General features: G+C 35.5%; 1 protein-coding gene, 4 non-coding genes and 1 pseudogene across 5 annotated transcripts; 4 read left to right on the forward strand and 2 right to left on the reverse strand.

The window, feature by feature from the left end:
- Nucleotides 1-3046: 3046 nt before the first annotated feature.
- TRNAS-AGA (transfer RNA serine (anticodon AGA)) lies at nucleotides 3047-3128 on the reverse strand. Its single transcript has one exon. It is a non-coding gene; the product is annotated as a tRNA-Ser (tRNA).
- A 67-nt stretch (nucleotides 3129-3195) lies between these two features.
- TRNAA-AGC (transfer RNA alanine (anticodon AGC)) lies at nucleotides 3196-3268 on the reverse strand. Its single transcript has one exon. It is a non-coding gene; the product is annotated as a tRNA-Ala (tRNA).
- A 2850-nt stretch (nucleotides 3269-6118) lies between these two features.
- LOC111781158 (putative glutathione S-transferase) lies at nucleotides 6119-7634 on the forward strand. The gene is made up of 2 exons (XM_023661609.2): nucleotides 6119-6458; nucleotides 7166-7634. The coding sequence occupies exons 1-2, from the start codon at nucleotides 6141-6143 to the stop codon at nucleotides 7508-7510; spliced, it is 663 nt and encodes a 220-aa protein (XP_023517377.2). The 5' UTR covers nucleotides 6119-6140; the 3' UTR covers nucleotides 7511-7634.
- A 5023-nt stretch (nucleotides 7635-12657) lies between these two features.
- On the forward strand, nucleotides 12658-12730 carry TRNAA-AGC (transfer RNA alanine (anticodon AGC)). Its single transcript has one exon. It is a non-coding gene; the product is annotated as a tRNA-Ala (tRNA).
- Nucleotides 12731-12797: 67 nt separating this feature from the next.
- On the forward strand, nucleotides 12798-12879 carry TRNAS-AGA (transfer RNA serine (anticodon AGA)). Its single transcript has one exon. It is a non-coding gene; the product is annotated as a tRNA-Ser (tRNA).
- Nucleotides 12880-18589: 5710 nt separating this feature from the next.
- On the forward strand, nucleotides 18590-19401 carry LOC111781632 (serine carboxypeptidase-like 40 pseudogene; annotated as a pseudogene).
- Nucleotides 19402-22039: the final 2638 nt, after the last annotated feature.

Raw genomic sequence — 22039 nt, forward strand, 5'->3', positions numbered from 1 at the left:
TATGTAATAGTAATTTAGGATAAATTTAAAATATTACGAAACTATGAGTATTATAATAATAACAAATTTTTTTTTTATCATGAATAAAAAAAAATTTCAAGATAAAGATGTCTACATTTTATTAACCGAATGAATTGAGGTTCAAATCTCTATTCCTCGCCCTACACCGTAAATAAATGTAGAATTAATAAATTTAAAGATATCTTGTCCAACTGAGTCATTTTTTAATGGAGATCCAAGACATCAATCTCTATATCTTTTACCAAGGGAGTGCTCTACATCTAAGCTACATCCCCTTTAATAAAAAGAAGCTATAAAAGAATATAATAGCAAAGAATAAATTTTAAATTTATACAAAGAACATGCGCGAGCAAAGTCCATATGATTTCTAGTCATGCCTGAACACCCACACATGAATTTATATAAAAATCACAATTGCGTTGGTGTAACGACCCACTTTTCGAGGGACTCAAGCCACAGACCGTTATTCACTAACGTGGAAATAAGTAAAAATGTGTAAAATTTAAAACTTTTAAACATGCATGCACATAAAAAAAATTTAGTTTTAGTACGACATTGTTTAAAATGCATCACGAACTAAAGATCCACACAATGCACACACAAAAGAATATGACACAGATAGTTTGTAAGGTCCAAAAGTACAAAAAAAAAAAAAAAAAAAACACGAGTTCATAAAGAAAACATATCAATGGAGTATGTGACACCGATCTAGCCCAAAACTCCATAGCCCCTAGCTCGTGTGCGCCTCTGCCACTTCCGCTCATCCATGCCTCATCTGAAAGAAAGTCGAAGTAGTAGGAATGAGTATATAAAATATATTGAGTAAGCAGCTTGCTGATAGTTCATAGTTCTTTATCAAATTTTATTTATAAGTCCCCACAAATTACTATCGGCAAAAAATTAGGCCAATTTATAGTTATTCGAACCCCTGAAAATTAAGCTAGGTTTACGATAAGGGGTTTGGGCAAACCCCTAATCGCCCCCATATAACCACTAACTCATGCATGATCAATAAATCAAGAGTTACAAGATCGACCAACTTTAATGTACCACTGTGGACCCTGTCACTCGTGACAGGTTCACTAATAGGAAATTAAGTGACAAACTTTCTAGGAGTCCTCACTCAGTAATGGTAAAATGATCAGTTCTATAGCTATTCGGACCCCTGACAATCGAGTCAGGTTTATGGTTAGAGGTTAGTTGGCGAACCCTAACCGTTTGCAACATATGTAACAGAGACATATCATAATAATCCAAACATGGAAACCTTGTCATAAATTTCAATCCATAGAATAGTGTATACGTGTTTCAGTAAACATACATAATCACATTCTACCTATGTCATCTCAACTCATTCTATGCTCAAACATATGTAATCAAATTCCCATAACATGCTTTATATCATACTAAAGGCATGGTCTCAATTTCAGTCATATCATAACTCAATAATTTATTCCTCGAAAACTGTATATTATAACGTTTAACGTACATACATTAAATCAACTCATTTCATGCTCAAATTTCTATGACATACTTCTCATATCATGCTTTCATGCATATTACAAGTATAACTAATTCTAAGGTTCTTAGGTGCTACTTACGTGTGACACTTTTTGTTTGAGTTTGCTCCAAAATCGACCCAGTTGGACCACCACTTAGGTTGGTTGTCCGTGGGTCACACACGCCTGGGTTGCGCCGCGCAGGCCGCGTGCGCACGGGTCGAGCTACATGGTTTCCCTCCTCTCCCAATTTTTCTCTCTTTCTCTTATCTCTGTGGTCGCCGAACTTCTTTCCCCTTCCGTTTTCTCTCTCGATTTTGTTTCCGACGCCCATTAAATCTCATCAAATCTCATAAGATCTGCTCAAGATGAAGTCATAGATGGTTATCTTCTACATATTCGATAGTTCTTGAAAAGAAAAGCTTACGAAACCCTTACCCAAGGTGATGCAACGATTCTCCACCTCCCTCCGTCCCTTTTGACCTTCATCTCCACTAACCTCAAGCTTCAAGCCTCAACAATAATAATCCTTAAACTTTTCTCCTAATCGACCAGTGGACGTTTGTGGGTCTTAATCGCGAAGTCTCTGATCGATGTGGGTTTGCAACGAATTCTTCTAGCGGGTAGGTCTATGAGAGTTCGTGTGTTTCTCCTCCATCTCCACTAAAAGTGGGTTATCCCACTGCACCTTCACCAGACCGATTTCTCTATTCTACAGAGTTTTCACACATCTCGCTAGGATCCTCTGGGGTATTCCTCGTAACTCAAATCTTCCCGCGGAGGTAGTGGTTCAAAGTCAATCACGTGTGAGGGATCGGCGGTGTACTTTATGAGCATGGATATGTGGAACACTTTATGACAGCGGCGAGAGCTGGTGGCAAAACTAATGTTTATGCCACTAGTCCTATACATTGAGAATTATTGGGAGTGAGTCTCACATTAATTAACTTAGTGTAAGATCATGAGTTTATAAGTAAGGAATAAATCTCTATTGGTATGAGGACTTTTGGGAAGCCAAAGCAAAGACACAAGAGCTTACACTCAAAGTGAAGAATATCATACTACTGTGGAGAGTTGTGATTTCTAACATGGTATCAGAGCCATGCCTTAAACTAATGTGTCCAACAAATGATGTAGTTTGTTCGAGGGCTCCAGAGAAAGGAGTGGAGTCTCGATTATTGTAGCTCTTATGTCTGTTCTGTGCGGTCTGAATTCTTACTCCAATCTTATGTACCCATGAATACATCAAAAGGTCACACAAGCACACAACTAGAACAACCTTCAAAATTCCAAGTATTTTTAACATTTTTAAAAGAAGTCGGTTAAAATAGATAATGAGGAAGACCTGGACCTCGTAGATAGACATTTGATATATTTTTTAAAATATGAATTGATTTTTAATTATACAACAATAAAAAATAATAGAATAATCAGGAAGGAAACAATATAATAGAATGAAAACTGAAGAAGAAGAAACAAACAAAATAATAGAATAATCTAAAACAAAACAAAATAAATGAAAAAAGCGTGAGCGGCAGGATTCGAACCTGCGCGGGCAGAGCCCACATGATTTCTAGTCATGCCCGATAACCACTCCGGCACGCCCACGGATGTGTGTTCATTTGGTTACATTATTTTTATATTTTATATATAGTATATAAAGTGAGAAAAGAAATGGAGATGCGGGGTATCGATCCCCGTACCTCTCGCATGCTAAGCGAGCGCTCTACCATCTGAGCTACATCCCCTTATGTCCAAGGACGTAAGTTTAGTATATGTAATCTATATTAAAATACTTTTGAGTATTTTAAATTTATCCATATGGAGATCTCAATTTAATAATAATAATAAAGTTTATAATGTTCATTTTCCATCAACTGAACCTAAAAATAAATACAACGTAATTTCTAAATCTTATGAAGCTATAGAAATAATAATAACAACAAAGTTTATCATAGCAAATAATAAAATTTTAAATTTACACACAAAATTGGAAATAAAGATATCCACTTAATCTAGTAAATTCGGTACCTTCATCGCTTTGAAAACCTTGATACGAGTAGAATATTGATTTTTCACAAAATTTTGAAATTGAAGAAAAATATCAAAGAAATCATATTTAAATTTTAAAGGGTAAAGCAAGTTAACCGAGAATAATCATCAAGAAAAATAACATAGTAAAGAAAATTCGAATTGGATTTGACGGGGAAAGGACTCCAAAGATCACAATAAATAAATTCTAGTGTAATGCTAGTTCTAGTACTTGTGTTATTGCCACGGCTAGTAAGCCCAATGCTAGTCGAAATACATGTTGCTACCACATAAAATGTGTTAAACCTAGGAGCATAGCGTTTCAATGCCCTTAGGCATCAAGACTCAAATTGTAGCCTTTCAAGCCACAATCTAAGTAACAAGCGTCTCGAAGGTATGGACTTTATGTCTTAGTCTCTTTGTCAAAACGTGTACATGTCTATTTGTGATACTACAATTTTTTTTTATAAAGAGTTGGAAATGTCTATTTGTGCGTAATCCTTGCTAATGATAACGATGGTACATTTGACATTCTTTTATGGGAAGGAACAAAATGATCATCAATTTCAGATTCTTACTTATATACACAGAAATATTTTGACAATATCAGTATTTACTATAACACTTGAGTCAACTTTCATTATGAAAAGATGTGTAGTTTATTCATCTTCTTGTATATAGCTCCAATAACGATGGAGACTTTTATATCCACTCAAAACTAGCTAAATTCTGATATAAGATATTCTAATGATAAGCCGGTACTCTACCATTGAACTACTTTTCAAAAAGAAAAATATAAGTGGTAAATAAATTATCAAGATTAAGATCAAACCATATATGATTATCGTGTAAAATATTAATCTTCTCGATTTACAAATTTATTAAGAAATTAAATATTATGTGGCTCAGTCTTATGCAAATTTATTGTATATGATGTATATACTCACATTTTTTCACATGATTAAATCGACATGATTAAATCATGTAGAGCAATTACAAAATGTGTTATATACTATAGACTCTTATGTTATTTTTTCAATATAATTTTCTCGTATCTCAACTACATAATAACCTTACAATTAAAATTTTCTTATAATTGATAATTTAAATTGCCTGTAAAAAAAACTTAACTTTTTTAATAATTAATGATGAGACTTTAAAATATAAATCTCAATAATCTCTCACTCCCATGAGACGTGCTCAAATGCTTCAATTTCACCTTAAAATCGATTGTCACCTACGCATCTCTTCGTTGATTGACTTCAATTTCAAACTTTTTATAGTGATTCTGATAAGCGCCAACAATGCTGGAATTTGCAAAGCTAGAGGTTCTTCTAGAATCCTTGCAAAACGCTCACAGAGAAAGCTAACTTAACGGATTGATTCCAACCAAGAGCTGGTTAGAAGATGAATGACTCTTAGATCGAACTTGGAATCTATGATGGTCACTCTTAGATACCAAGACAATTCACTCCAGAATTAGCTTGATCAAAACTAATTCAATGAACCGGTTTAAACATCAAACCTAAAGCAAGGTTTGAAAAAGAATAACACCAAGACCAAGAGGGTATTAAGAAAACACAAAGGTTTTTTCTCTATTCAACCAAAATCTCCCATACATGAATATTACATGCCTTTAAATATGCCCAGAAGATAACCCTAACAAAATAAGGTTCAGCCACCAACCACTAATAAATGCTATTAAATACAAACTAAGAATATAAGGCAATTCATACAAACGATTAATAAATGTTATTAAATATAAAATTAAGCAAATAAGGCATTAATAATTTCATTAATTGGTAATTCAACTGCCAAAGGCAAGATTTCTAATTACTTTACAATATCAGCCACTCCATTATGTTCTTGATTTGATATGGTAATGCTATAAAGATTTTTGGGCTCAAAAGTCTTTGTTTCAACCGATACACTAGCTAGCTTTTGAAGATGCAATGTATAGGCCTCTTGAATCTTCTTAACCTTGCTTCTTGTAATCGGTCCTTCGGGTACATGCACGTGATCAGTTGTTGGATTCATATCAGATTCACCATCAGTAACAAGCCTAAAATTTCTTCCATGTATTAAAATCGATGTTTTTTCTTACTTGTGAAACCACACACACATTTATATTCATATATATATATATATATGTGGATGCGTCATGTATGTAACGGCCCAAATCCACCGGCTAGCAGATATTGTTTTTGGGTTTTGCCATTTGGGCTTCCCCTCAAGACTTTAAAACGCGTCTGTTAGGAGAAGGTTTCCACACACTTATAAATGGTAAATGGTGGTATGTTTTTCTCTCGAACCAACGTGAGATATCATAAGGTATATAAAAAGGAGGCCGAACAAGTTGGGGGTAAAATGGGAATAAGGAATCTGAATAATGAAAATAAAAAAGTTGTGGTACAGGTGTGGAAAGATGAGCACAATAATTGATGAAGGGGAGACAAGCAGATCCACCAGTTACGTAATGGCTTACGAAACCAATATCTTGGACCCCAAGATGCTGACATGGCGAGTCTTGAACAGTCAAGGCTCGCCATTCCTCTCTACTTAAACCCATTTAGTTTTGCATAGAGAGGCATGGCGGAAGAAGTACAGGTTTTTGGTTTCCGGTCAGGCTCCTATAGCCGGAGAATCGAGTTGGCTCTCAAACTCAAAGGCGTGGATTATGAACACATTGAAGAAGATTTGTTGAACAACAACAAGAGCGATTTGCTTCTTAAATACAACCCAATCTACAAGAGGGTGCCTGTTCTTGTCCACAATGGCAACCCCATTTCAGAGTCCGTGGTCATCCTTCAATACATCGAAGATACCTGGAAACACAATCCCATCTTCCCCGAACATCCCTATGATCGAGCTCAAGCCCGGTTTTGGGCCAAGTACATCGATGACATGGTACGTTTTATTTTTATTTTTTTGGTTTTTGCCTTAGTTTTATTGAGGATTGTTAGGAGGGAGTCCCACGTTCGATTATGGATTTATTAGTAAAGAATATGTCTCTATTGGTACGAGACGTTTTGTAGAAACTAAAAGTAAATTAGAGAGTTTATGCTCAAAGTGGACAATATCATGCCATTGGAGAGGTTCTGTAGTTACTAATATGGTATTAGAGTCATGCCCTTATTAGTCATGTCAATAAAATCCTCAAATGTCATACCACTCCATTGATATGATGCCTTTTGGAGAAACTAAAAGTAAATCACGAGAGTTTATGTTCAAAGTTGACGATAACAGACCATTGTAGAGGTTCTGTGGTTCGTAACATAGTATCAGAGTCATGCCCTTAACTTAGTCATGTCAATAAAATCCTCAAATGTCGAATAAAGAAGTTGTGAGTCTCGAAAGTATAGTCAAGGGTATACTTTGTTTGAGGACTCCAAAGAAAGAAGTCGAACCTCGATTAAGGGGAGGCTGTTCAAGGGCTATATAGACCTCACGAGAGGCTCTATGGTATACTTTGAGTCCCACATTAGCTAATCAAGTGGATGATCATGAGTTTATAAATAAGAAATACGTCTCTGTTAGTATGAGAGTTTATACTCAAAGTGACAATATTATACTATTGTATAAGTTCGTGGAAAAGTAAGGTTTTTGTTTTTTAGGTGGTGCCCGCGATGCAGAAAGCTTCTCTAAGCAAAGAAGACGAGAGAGAGACGGCTATAGAAGAATTGCATAAGAAGTTTGAACCACTTGAGAATGAGCTTAAAAACAAGAAGTTCTTCGGAGGAGACGAAATGGGGGTTGTGGACATTGTAGGGTTCGTGTTCGCTGGTTGGATTCCTGCCATTGAAGAAGCGGTAGGATTTAAGCTATTGAACCACAAGTTTCCAAACCTAAGAAAATGGATTGAAGAGTACGCGAACCACACTGTGGCTAAGGAGGTTCTGCCCGAAAAGGATGCGCTTGTTGTCTTTATAAAAAATGTTTCGCTTAAGCGAAAATATTAAAATCAAATGCCATAAATTCAAACGTAAGGTTTGGATTTACCAATGGCTCAATGTAACTTTGTCGAGTGTGTGTTTTTTTTAATAAAGTATTTTATTATATTTAAATAAAAAAATAAAAGTTCTTATGAATATATTTTAGAATAAATTATGGGCTTGGGGGCATTACAGGTATTTTGAAAATATTTTTGTTTTGAATTTTCGAATAAACTATTATTCAAACTTGGAAAGCTGAAAGCGGTCCACCTAAGAAGTCTCCGCCGCCTTCACAATGACTGATACTCAGAGATATTCCCACCTCTTTCTTTTTAAATGTTTGATTAAACCACTGGACACATCTAATAGTGTGAAAGTTATCTTATTTATAATCAAATAAATTATAAGGATATAGAAAAAGTAATAAATGGAAATAACAATAAATGGAAAGATACCTATGGTAAGATATTTGCCTTATAATAAAATATCAAATATGGTATATATGGTAAACAATAATTTATTACTGAATATCCTTAACACCCCACTACAAGCTGAACGTCAGATTTGAACGAATGAAGCTTGAATCTGAAAAATTCAAAGAGAGGTTGAGAAACACTTTTCGTGAAGATGTCAACAACCTGGTTCAGAGGAGGCGTAGAGAAACACTTTTTTGGCTATCGAAAATTGAAGAGGAATCGTCGCTTACAGACGATGTTGTGAGAATGTTTGCTTAATCCACCGCATCGAATGTGATGGATAACATGTCTTGGATTAGCTAGGAACAGAGTTTCTCAGTTAAATCTTTTTTTAATTCTTTTTGTTATAATATTTAAAAATTATTTGTAAAATCATATACTACCATCCAATATTACTAAAATTTGATTTGAAATTAAATTAGATATATTTTAAACTTATGATTTTCTTTGATAGGGGATGTAGCTCAAATAGTAGAGCGCTCGCTTAGCATGCGAGAGGTACGAGAGAATCGGAGATTGATGCTCCGTATCTCCATTCAAAAAATGAATATAAGATATGGAAGATATCTCATAGTTTTTTAATCCCACGTTTAAGTTCGAGGTAGGGTGATGAATGGAGATTTAAACTCCATTTAATTAATGAAAAAATGGACATTTATGTGGAATTCTTTTTATTATGTGTTAATTTAAAATTTTATTCTCTGCTAATTAGATAAATTTTGTTGTTATTAATTATTACGATAGTCTCGTAACATTTTCAGATTATCGCTCTAAAGTAAAGTACTAAATACTTAAATTTTCATTATAATATATTAATATTTATTTAGACAAGAAGGGGATGTAGCTCAGATGGTAGAGCGCTCGCTTAGCATGCGAGATGTATGGGGATCCATGATACCCTGCATCTCCATTTCTTGCCTGATTAGTCTTTCCATCAATGATGTGGTACTAGAAATCATGTGGGCCTTGCCCGCACAGGTTTGAATCTTGCTGCTCACGATCAATGCTTGAAGTGCTTACTAATAATCATGTGGGCTTTGCCCGCACAGGTTTGAATCTTGCCGCTCACAATCAATGTTGCTCTTTCCAACTTCTATAATGTGGGGCATGCTCGAGTGTGATTATTCTTTCCATTATTTTGGTGAGACAAATGCAATTTTGATTTTTGTAAAATCATATAAATTTATATGCGTGGGCGTGCTGGAGTAGTTATCGGGCATGAATAGAAATCATGTGGTCTTTGCCCGCGTAGGTTCGAATCCTGTCGCTCACGATCCCAGTATTGAAGTGCTTAACGAGGATCACAATATACAAATCGCAATTTTGATTTTCTAAAAATCATATAAATGAAATGGGTGGGCTGTGCTAGAGTGGTTATAGGGCATAATGAGGACCACTATATTAAAAACCTATGTATGCCTTGCAAATACTACTCTTTCTAACTTCTATAATGTGCATAGGCGTGGGCGTGCCGGAGTGGTTATCGGGCATGACTAGCAATTATTTTGCCGTGACAAATGTAATTTTGATTTTCGTAAAATTATATAAATGCATAGATGTGGGCGTGCCGGAGTGGTTATCAAGCATGATTAGAAATCATGTGGGTTTTGCTCGCGCAGGTTCAACCATTCCCGATGAAAAGTAGTTGCGGAAAGAACAGCTTTGAAAGACTAGTAGCTGAGTTAAGGTTCGAATCCTGTCACTCACGATCTCAATGCTAAAGTTCTTATCCGAGGATCACTATATAGAAACCTATATTTGCTTTGCAAATACTACTCTTTTTATAATGTGGGGCATGCTCGAGTATGATTATTCATATGCATGGTCGTGCCGGAGTGGTTATGTAAAATCATATGATTAGAAATCATGTGGGGATCAACACATGCCGGAGCGGAGTGGTTATCGGGCATGACTAAAAATCATGTGGGGATCAACACGTACCGGAGTGGTTATCGAGCATGACTAGAAATATGTAGGGATCACTATATAAAAACCTATGTTTTCTTTCTAGGGCATGCCCGCGGAGGTTTCGCGAGACACGTGCTGTAGTGGTTATCGGGCATGACTAGAAATCATGTGGTCTTTACCCATGAAGGTTTGAATCTTGCGCTCGCTATCAATCCTTATAAAAAAATTGTAACGGTGTTATACCATAGTCATCGACATCCATTGTTTCATCGTTAGTAGTAATAGAATCTTCAACAATTGATTACATTAAATAAATTCATATGGTACTAACCTTTCATTTTAAATTAGATTGTATTTATGAATAGTTTTTTGGACTTCGTCGAGAGGGATGTAGCTTAGTTGATACATTGTTCACTTAGAGTGTCAGAGGTACGGAGATTGATACCGTATATCTCTAATTAAGGGATCACTATGTGATGGGAAACATGTTTTGGACTAGTTAAGGAATATAATCTTATTCTCTCTCCAATTACCCGCTCTATTTGAGACGGGTTAAATGGACATCTTTCTCTCTAATTATTTTTTTAATTTTTTTTCTATTAATTTAAGATTTTATTATATCTATTACGTTATTGTATACTAAAAGTATCAATTCAATATTACTAAAATTTGATTTTATTGATAGGGGATGTAGCTCAGATAGTAGAGCGCTTGTTTAGTATGTGAGAGGTATAGGGATCAATAGCTTGCATTTCTATATATTTTCTATTTTAATCCACATTTATTTTCGAAAGAAATTTAAACCTCATTTGTGAATGAAAAATGGATATCTTTATCTTAAATGTTTTTTTATTCATTGTGTAATTTAAAATTTTATTCTTTGCTATATTAAAGTATAACACTCAAAGTATCAATTCACTGTTTCTTAAACTTTTTTTTTTTTTAACTAAACTAGGTTTGCAATTACTCGAAAGGGGATGTAGCTCAGATGGTAGAATGCTCGCTTAGCATGCGAGAGGTATGGGGATTGATACCCCGCATCTCCATTTCTTTTCTTAATTTTTATGTATTATATATCAAAACTAAAATTAACGATACGAACACATCCGTGGGCGTGTGGGCATGCCGGAGTGGTTATCGGGCATGACTAGAAATCATGTGGGCTTTGCCCGCGCAGGTTCGGATCCAACCTGACCTCATATAATGAAATTCCAACCATTATAATATTCACTTACAAGGTTCTTGTTCACTTACTTGGGTTCACGAGTTGAATTACTATGTCTGTCTTGCCATAAGACAAAATTCGCATACAAAAAAAAACAACATACATGAAAAGCACAAATGCTTCTTTCTATGTGCATTAAATGCGGCCGTAACCGAAATTAAATAAAAAAGTCTTAAAATACAATTACTCTAAATTGTAACCCACCCATCAAACTTCATCCTTCTTCCCAAAATTTACAACAATCAAACTTCATCCTTCTTCAATGTAGCATGAATTGAAACCTACCTTTTCTTCACATCTTCATTGAAGTATATTAAAATTTACAACAATCAAACTTCATCCTTCTTCAATGTAGCATGAATTGAAACCTACCTTTTCTTCACATCTTCATTGAAGTATATTAACCTTTTCTTCACATCTTCATTGAAGTATATTGTATGATTGATGTCTTTTGGTTCATATCAACATGAGTGTAGTAGCTTGGCACGATCTGACCTATTATAGAGTCACCGGCTAATCCCTTCTAGTTGACTAGTATCACGTGATATTTTTCATAATGTCCTAACAGTGATAGGTCATGCCTCACTAATTCATGACAAATAAGTATGTGACACAAGAATAACAAATCAACATGACTAACCAATTTACCCTAAGATCCTAGATAGGTATAGACCTAGCTTCGAGAGAGAGTGTGAGGCATCTCGAGACAATAAAGGCCTTGACATAGGGTCAGTATATCATTTTTTTTAAATGAAATGAAAAGCATAGTTGTTCAAATTATTCTCCAAATTGAACACTATTCTAAAAATTTAGAGATTATTATTCAAATTATTCTCCAAATTGAACAGTATCATACTATTGTAGAAATTTAGAGATTATTATTCAAATTAAACAACACCATAACACTGTAGATATTTGGAGATTCATTATCGCTAACACCTTCTAAGTTAGCTTTGATCTTAGTTTCAAATTTTCAAAATGTCGTACCATTTTAAGGATAGATTATATGAAATGAGGTGTTTTAATTATGCCACAAAAACTTCACGGTAAATGACAAGATTGCCATAATTTACTCTATGTTTTTTTTAAGGCTATAAACAATTACTCAGGTTGTTGTTTATAATAATTTTGGATGTTAAAATGAAAGTTACATATTATGCGTTTAGATTTACAAAATAGAGTCATTTAAGTGGTCTTGATCAAGCTATTTAGTAGAATGATTCGAATCACGAGTTTAAAATCGAGTCTTATTTACTTTTGATCTTAATTACCAAGATAATCGGTTCTAAAACTTTTTATTGGATTGCTTCTTAATTTTTTTGGGTTCTTGTATAATTTAGATGTCTTATTTTCAACAGCGTTGTTAGATCAAATCCTAAAAAGTTCGTAATAATAATAGGTCAAGAAATTGTTGAAAAGCAAAAATTATTAGACACAGCTTGGAGTTTGTTGAAAACGGGAGAGAGATGGGTCACAAATTTTTAAACACCTTTCATACTTCACCCCAAAGGTTTCCTTCACACACTAAAGAATGTTTAACTGCTAGACTTTTTCTTTGTGGAAAAGGGGATGTAGCTCAGATGGTAGAGCGCTCGCTTAGCATGCGAGAGGTACGGGGATCGATACCCCGCATCTCCATTTCTTTTCTTAATTGATAAATTATATATCAAATATAAAATTAATGTAACCAAACGAATACACATCCGTGGGCGTGCCGGAGTGGTTATCGGGCATGACTAGAAATCATGTGGGCTCTGCCCGCGCAGGTTCGAATCCTGCCGCTCACGCTTTTTGGTTTCCTTTTTCCTTTTTCCTTTTCTCTTTTCTTTATTCCTTTTTAATGCATTGTTTTCTTTTTCTTCTTTTTTTTCTTTTTTTTTTCCTTTTTTTTCTTTTTTTTTCCTTTTTTTTCTTTTTATTATTCTTAAAAAAAAAATAGATATATCAAATCAAGTGTGAATGAAATGATAATATAATATAATAAATATTGTGTTAGATCAAGTTGCTCAAATAAAGTAATTTTTTAATTGTTTTAGTCAATTAATTAGTATAAATTAGTGCCTATCAACCTCATATTTTTTAAATATTGGAGTAGAAAAATACGAGCCCCTCTTTCTATATTATTAAAACCACGACATCAATCATGTGCAATACTCTTATTAAATTACGGAGACATTTAGTTATTAAATTTACATTCATAAAATATTATAATTACCCATACTCAAATTAAAGATAAACATCCATATCTCGAAATAAATTTCATAACTTTAGAACTAATTGTTTTAATAATGACATAAATTTTCTCATCCTAAAAATGTTATATAATATATTTACAAATTGATTTCGAGTATAAAAAATAAAACATATATGAAAAAGTTTAAAGGAATAAGAAAATATATATTATCAAATTCTAGAAATTCTAGCTACCCTATCTTATAAAAAAGACTATTTATTAATATCAATTTCAAATATTAAAGGTTAACTAAAAATAAAATTTAAATTTCGAATACTCAATATGTCATTTTCGGAGTATTAAAAGGACCAAATAAACTTAATCAAATTCGAGATATAATATCACGGAATAAGCTAATTGATAGCTTGAAGTCCACAACAAGAGATAGTCCACAACAAGAGATCCAATCGAGGAAAAACACGAAAAAGAAGAGAATAATTAGTGTGAAAATAGTAAGAAAAGTACAAAAGAAAGACACCCATGAACAAAAAAAAGTCCCCAAAGTCGTCGAGAAACAAAACATTCCCAATTCCACACCAAAAGACATCAGTTTCTCCCCAATCTAAAAGAAAAAACAAAAAAAAGATGCAAAAAGACAGAGAAGGAAATTTCGTAAAGATTTCGAGAAAACCCCACCCATATGACGTTTGAACATATTAAAGAAGGAAACGTGTTGTATATTCCTACCTTCATTAATTAATATTATTTTTAAAACCCACAAACAACTTCTTCATTCTTTGTTGTGGGAGATGGATTTGAGGGATTGGAAATGGGCGTTGGTTGGGTTGGTTCTGGTGGGCGCTTGCTTTACCAATGGAGTGGTGGTGGAAGGCAGTAGTAGGCGGTCTTGGATGTTGCCAGTGAAGCTTCACAAAGGGGGTTTTGAGGCATATGATTCAAACATGATTGCCACCTTGGGTATTGAATGCAAGTGTTGTGATGATGAGATTGGAGGTAAATTCAGTACTCACTTCGCCGCTGCTTCTTGCTCTCATCTCCGTTGTTCTCCTTGGAAACACTATTATTAGTTCCAATTCTTCTTATAATCTATCCAACGTTTTTGTGAACTTAGTAGCAACCTCAACCATTATATGTATATATATATATAGAGTTTCCTTTAATGAGAACTTACCATAAATCTTTTGATTCTCAACCAACAAAGTTGTGGATATTATTAATGAATTCATAATGTTTATTAGTATCACATAAACAGATTTATGTGTGCTGCCTTTACCTTAAAAATGATGTAACACGCGGCCTGAGTATTAAAAAAAATACTCAGTAAGTGACTATACAGGGTCATACAAATGCAAATTCATGCAATCATACTATTGGGACTTATCTCTATCTCATCTACGGATGGCCTCCAGTCTCGGACAACTGTGAATGTGTAGTACTTCTTTACACACAATCCACACGTGCGAGTGTGAATCTCCAAGTGGGCTCGCACATCCCCTGAATCACAGATTAATATGTAGCGATGTCTGGAGGTCAGTGGAACCCTGGTGTCATGCTTCCCATGAACACCCTCATCATCATCTTTGGGGAAATATTCCAATGCTTATTATGAACATACAACATGCATAATGACCCTCTAAATCTCATTTTATCATCTCTTCTGATACAAGTCTCTAATCTCATCTCTTTGTTACATTAAGTAACACATGCTCGTGAATATTTATATTAATATCATTTTCGTGCTCTTAGGGTTGTATTCTATGTCGATCTATCGACATGATGCAATATGATACTCATCATCATAAAACATGCTTAATATGGAAAACATCAACATATCAAGATAAACATCATGCAATCATCATACTCATCATATCGCCATAAAGTGCATCAAGCATATCAAGTACGTCATACATCGAAATATATATATTACGCACATCATCATGCATCATAACTCATACATCATCATATACTCATGCATCATCATCTACTAGTATACGACATCATACGATACAACTCATACATCGTCATAACTCATACATCATAAATTCCAACTCGTACAATTTCAAGTCTATCGTATAGTAAGACCACTTACTTGGTTGGCCTTACCCGAAGTACTCCCTAATTTAATTAACGTAAGCTCCCATTCCTCGAGAGCTGCTACAAAGGTTGTCGGGGTTCTCTTCCTATCGCACCGTTCGTCACTTTTAGTTATTATTTCACATTTTAATTAATAATCCAACTAAAAATGTGAAATACAGCTCTAAAATGACCTCAATTATTTTAACCGGGGCCTAAAATAGGTCCAAAAGGGTCGAAATGGTGGAAACCGGGCTAAAAATGGCGAGCTGAGCCGAAAACAGCCGAGGGGCTACTGGAAAAGCCGTCGTGTCGCCCAAGCTGCTCAAGCCGAACGGCTGCTTGCGCCGCGACTTGACACATGGCGGCACCTGAGCGAACCATGTCGTGCAATTGGCGTTGGGTTGAGGTTTGGTCTGGGTCGCGGTTCGGGTCAGCTCACGGGTCGTACTTACGACTAGGCTCTTGCATGTTGGGCTATCGGGCTGGACTTGGATTTTGGGCCGAACTAGAATTGGGCCTCGTATTCTTAGATTGGGCTGCAACTGCGTTTGGTTGCAGGCCGGGTTGGCAGTTCAAGTTACAGGCGGGTCGCGGGTCAAGTACGGCTCGCGGGTTGCGGCTGGACTGGGTCGCTACGGTTCTGAACTAGGCTGATGATTTTGGGCCACGGGTATCCAACGGATCTCTTCTTCCTTACTCGACTCAGCGTGATTCTCCGATGCCATTTTCTCTCTCCTTTGCGCAATGGTTTTGGACATTGTTTCTCTTCCTTTTTCTCTCTCTATCTTTCTGTTGACTTTTCCTACACTTTCCACGAAGTTTCATGGTTGTTGGACGTCCATGGAGGGAGATTGAGAATTCTTCCAAAAATCCAATTTTTGATTTTCCTCTCTCCAACAGCACGACAACGACGACACTGCGTGCAATGTGTTGATCGCTTGTGGATGTATATAATAAATGATGTAAAATTCACCATGCAAGTATACACTATCCCAAGTAGCAAGTAATAAGTAAATTATCGATTCCACACAGAACTATCTTTTTGGTTAATTTTATAGTTGGAAATTAAGTGAGTTTTTGGATAACATGACGTTAATTGAGAGTGCCAAAACAGAAAATGATAGAAAATCAACAATAATGAAGAATGTTCACTAAAAGAGATTAAAGGGATAAGTGGTTGAGTTTTTGTGCCAGATTTTAGTTCCTTGAAATAGATTCACAGGCTCATTTGAGAGAGTTATGCATATGGATTACTTCGAGAAGAATTATTTCTAACTTTTGTATTACCTTAACGTGTTCCTAACTTTTGTATTACCTTAACGTGTTCTTGTAATGGAACTGGAGTAGAGGATTTCATTTCTCCCTCCTTTCTTACAAACAAGAGAACAACTATGTATATAGCTAATTAAACACACATAAATAATTAACAACTCCTTAATAAACTAAAATTATATTTTCAAGTACTTAAACTATATAAAACTCTCTTGTCTGCCCTATAAAGTTTAGCTCTCCATACAAATTGAATTAAACGGAGGAACTCATATCTCAATCATATAAAATGGATAGAATAAGATAAGAGAGTAAGGAAACAGAGAGTTATCGAGCTTTGTTGTTGTTCTTCAATGAAAGTTCCCTTCCTTTGAGCTCTTACGTCCATCTCTTTGCCCTAATCAATCTTTCTTGATCTTCTTTTCCTTTGGCTGTCTAATCCAAAAATTCTCCTTCCAAAAAATGCGGCTCTCCTCTTTTTAGGTATTCTTCCTTTTATATTTGGTATTGCTTCCCACCCATTTGGGACTGAAACAAAATAAATTATCGGTAGGATGTTCCTAATTGGGTAGTCAAACGACTGCTCATGTGGATCAAAATTTCCATGTCATCCCCGAAAATTTACTTTTCGAATCGCTTTAGCATCCGAGTCAACAATTTGTTCCAAATTTGTCAACAATGTTGCTCCTAGATTTGCTACAGCATCATGGTTCACCATAAATGTTGTGAAATTTTGCCAAATAACTCAATTAAATGTATAGTTAGGCTCGATTCATACAAATTGATATTCTTTTCATGTTGAACCACATGAACTATTTAGTGCTTACTAATTAGAACAAAAATAATGAGAAAATGGTTTGTATGGATGCATAATTAACTACAAAAATGATTGATATCACGTGTCCTAAAGGTCTAAAGTCCCTTTCACAAGCATTGCAAGCGTTTTGATGTCAGATCTAGTGGTTTAAATTCGTGAGTTTTGTTTTCGGACCTCATCGGCGTTCTCGTTAACTCTCTCTCTCTCTCTCACTCAGTTTTTCTTTGTTTTCTCTTTGTTTTTCTCTTTGTTGAAGGTACTATGGGCGTTGGCTGAAGGCTTACAAAAGGATGGGCATTTGGAAAGGGTCGTGGAGCGTATTTTTGTGACCCTCGCGTTATTTTCGGGGGTTGCAAAAAAACTCGTGAGTATTCTAGCCACTGGGTAAATTTTATTTTTCATTTTTGAGATTCGTTACACATGGTCTCGAGTTGCGATATCGTCGTCAGCCGTGGGATGTCTTGCCTTTACCTAAGAAAATAAGAATAGAGCATGACTTGAATACCCCTATTAGGGTTAAACGCAAACATATACAATTTCACGAGTGAGACCTATCATAACAATCTATTTCCTATGGTGGCTATCCTAACGGGCAACTTGGATGTGTACTTAATTTTGCTACACACAGTCCATACGTGCGAGTATGAACCTACCAATTGGTCCACACATCTCCTAGGCCCATTTCTAGTCGGCCGAGCATTCTCTGGTAGTTGTTGATGTCGGACACCCATTATGAATAGCAACTGTCATGACAACATTATGATAAACATAACGATTGTTTTCCTGCCTCGTAGCGTACACGTCTGTACTATCGCGAAGGATAAGAGATATCTCCAAATATATGAACACATGATAATGGAGGTCCCAACATTTTTCCAATTTCATTATTAGCTAATACAACTTCGCTAGCGTCTTATTCATATCATATCATTTTTCACATAGTTTCTCATATATCTTTCATGTTTTATTTATTATACTAACAAAATTATAAGTGTAGATATAATTAAATTAGTTTCTATACACAATCAAATGTTGGAATTCAATGGACATGACATGGCTAAATTATTAATTATGAAAAATCATTTATACTTTTAAAAAATTGCTAGTAGCAAATGTGTTGTTTTTGGAATCGTTGGCCGAAATGGGATTCTCATACTCCAATACTATATCAGATTACGAAAGGAACCGAAACAAGAATACGACAAATGACAACTATGCATTTTTGGTGAATTGGTTGGAGAGGTTTCCAGAGTATAAAGATCGAGATTTCTATATCTCTGGTGAGAGTTATGCTGGTCACTACATTCCTCAGCTCCCTCATGTTGTTCTCTCACACAATAAAAAGGTTGGAAAGACGATAGTCAATCTCAAGGGTATTATTGTAAGTATACATTTTTCTCTCTCCAAACTTCTTAGGGAGTAATTAAATTAAAAATGGAAAGATACAACCTACTTCATTGAATTTATTTTCTTATTTGTTGATTTCAGATTGGGAATGCAGCGCTCAAAGATAAGACAGATCAAATTGGAATGTACGATTTCTTTGCATCCCATGCACTAATTGCCGACAAAACCACAAACGATATAAAGAAGTATTGTGACTTCTCGTCAAACGTGACGGTACAGAGTTCGCTATGCTTAGCAACGTCGAAAATAGCGGACTCTACCATGCAAGTGATCGACATTTACAACATCTACTATCCACTATGTTTGAATAATAGCTTAACACATCGGCCAAGGAAAGTGTCAATGATGAACTACGATCCTTGTAGTGATTACTACACATATGCGTACTTAAACCATACAGAGGTTCAAAGGGCGATGCATGCCAACGTGAGAAAGCTTGCGAACGATTGGGACCCTTGTAGTGATGTCATCAAGGATTGGTCCGATACTGCTTCCACTTTTATTCCTCTATTGCGGGAATTCGTGGACAATGGATTACGGGTCTGAGTTTGTAGGTAATTTAATAATTACTATTAGTTATTGAGAAAATGGTAATAATTATGAGTATTATTATAATTAACTACAATATTGGCTTTAGTGGTGACACTGATGAAAGAGTACCCATTACTTCCACCAAAAACTCTATTGCTACTATGAAGCTTTTGGTGAAGAAATCTTGGTACCCTTGGTTCGTTCATCATGAGGTACATTCTTGTAACTCTATTTCTTTATTAAAATAAACGAGTATTTAATTTAACCTCACTTGGATCGTCTTAATTAATCCCAATTTAATTTTGACGTTAAATTTATAGGTCGGAGCGTATGCTTTTGTATATGAAGGGGTGTTGACATTGGCGACCGTGAGAGGGACAGGTCATGAAGTGCCAAGCTTCCAACCAAGAAGAGTCCTTGCACTTATTCTTATATACCTCTAATGCCAATATGTAATACTAATACCTATGATAGAATGAATAATAAAGAGTTAACGATCTTGATCTCGAATGATTATGTCTGTTCCTAATGTCTGTTCCTAATTGTTATTATTCAGATCAATTCACTCATAGCTCAATGTTAAGTTTAGTAGTTCGATTTTCCATCTTGCAATTGTGAAACTAAAACAATTTTTTTTTTTAATTATAAGCTATGGTTTGAAATGTTCATTTAAACCACGAGGTTGGTGCTCCGAGGAGACCATCCTATGTGGAGCAATCCTCGTTTCAAATGAGAATGAGAGAGGGAGTAAAGAGATTTTTCCCCTTAGATAAACGTGGCGGGGACAGAGACTATGTCCCCCTCCGTGCTTTTTTTACCTAAATTTCTCAACCACAATGCTTGGCATGACGCTGTAGTTGTTGCCATGAACTACAGTTCGCTGCTTCTGAGATTGTCAAGAGATCAAATTTTCATTGAGATAAAATGTCATTCTTGCGGTGCTTTTTCTATCGTCAATATCTCTAGCTAAATCACTATCGATAAAACCGACTAGTTCTTCAAGAATTCACCCTCTTTGATACTTCAGCCTGTAGCTTGTGGATGTCTTCACATAGCGGAGAATTTGCTTAACCGCTTGATTGTGCATCATAGTGGGTTTTTCCATGTACCTACTCATTATTCCAGCAACATATGAAAGGTCCGGACGAGTATGAGTCAAGTACCTTAGACTTCCGATGACACGACTATACTTAGTGGAATTCACCAAGTTTCCTTCCGCATCTTTCCCGAGTTGTAACTTTGCTTCTATGGAATACTTGATCAGGTTGCACTCTGCTATCTTAAATTGCTGCAACAACTTCTTAGAATAGGCCGATTGCTTTCGCGTGATGCAATCTTTTCTTTGGTTCACTTCAATGCCGAGGTAGTACTTTGAGTAACTGGAGATCAGTCATTTCGAATTCTTTCATCATTTGCTGCTTGAACTCTTTGATGTCTTCTACACTTGTACTAGTGACGATCAGGTCATCAATGTACACGCCAACTATGAGTGTTTCAGTCTCATTGTTTCTTGTATACACTGCTTGTTCTTACGAGCACTTCATGAAGTTTAGACTCTTTAAGTTCTTGTCCAGACGTATGTTCCACGCCCTTGGTGCTTGCCGTAAACTGTAGAGGGTCTTTGACAACTTGTACACTATGTGTTCTTCGGCTTTGATGAAGAACCCTTGAAATTGGGCAACATACACTTCTTCTTGGAGGTCACCATTTAGAAATGCTGATTTGACATCTAAGTGATGGACCTCCCACCCATGTTGAGTTGCAAGGACAAGAATCAACCTTACAATGTCTAGTCTAGCTACAGGCGCGAAAACCTCCTCAAAATCAACTCCTTGTCGTTGCACATATCCCTTCGCCACAAGTCTTGCTTTATGCTTGATGACATTTCCTTCAACTTTCCTTCACTACTCGTATTAACTAGTTAAGTTACTAACGTAACTTATTTATGGTACCTTACCCTCTTACTATTTGATATGAAATCATGTAACCCAACCAAAACGATATGAATCAATGTTTTTTTTTTTTTTTTTTTTTAAGACTCAAAGAAGAAGGAAAAAGATCCTTATAAACTTATAACTATATTAAATAAACTCTTAATTTTTTTCATAAATAAATCTAAGTTTCAAATACATAATTGTCCCTATATAATGGGCTTATCTAGGAGGTTGCTAATATCGAAATTTGATAGAGTTTTGGGTACATTTCTTGAGTGAGAGAGGCTCGAACTCTCAGCCTCATGATACCTCAAAGCTATGAGACCTACATGCTAGCCAACTGCGTCACCACCCCTGGATCTCTAATAGCATAGTGTTATGTTTTTGGAAGAAATGAGAAATAATAGAAGAAGTGACAAAAGACTTTCCGTGGGCCTTATTCCTCAGAAAAGCACATTAAAGGCTTAAAAGGAGATCTCACAATTTAAATTTAATGAAAAAAACATTGAAAAAGAAAAATCGGGGTAAGAGAGGCTCAAACTCTCAACCTCAGGATAACACGAAGCTATGAGACCTACGCGCTAGCCAACTGCGCCACCACCCCTGGATGTTTAACGACATAGTGTTATGTTTTTGGAAGAAATGAGAAATAATAGAAAAAGTGACAAAAGGCTTTCGGTGGGCCTTATTCCTCATATCGAGAAAAGCCCATTAAAGGC

This window comes from Cucurbita pepo, chromosome 19 (genome assembly GCF_057944985.1).
Source record: "Cucurbita pepo subsp. pepo isolate OVF chromosome 19, ASM5794498v1, whole genome shotgun sequence".
Classification (NCBI taxonomy): domain Eukaryota; kingdom Viridiplantae; phylum Streptophyta; class Magnoliopsida; order Cucurbitales; family Cucurbitaceae; genus Cucurbita; species Cucurbita pepo.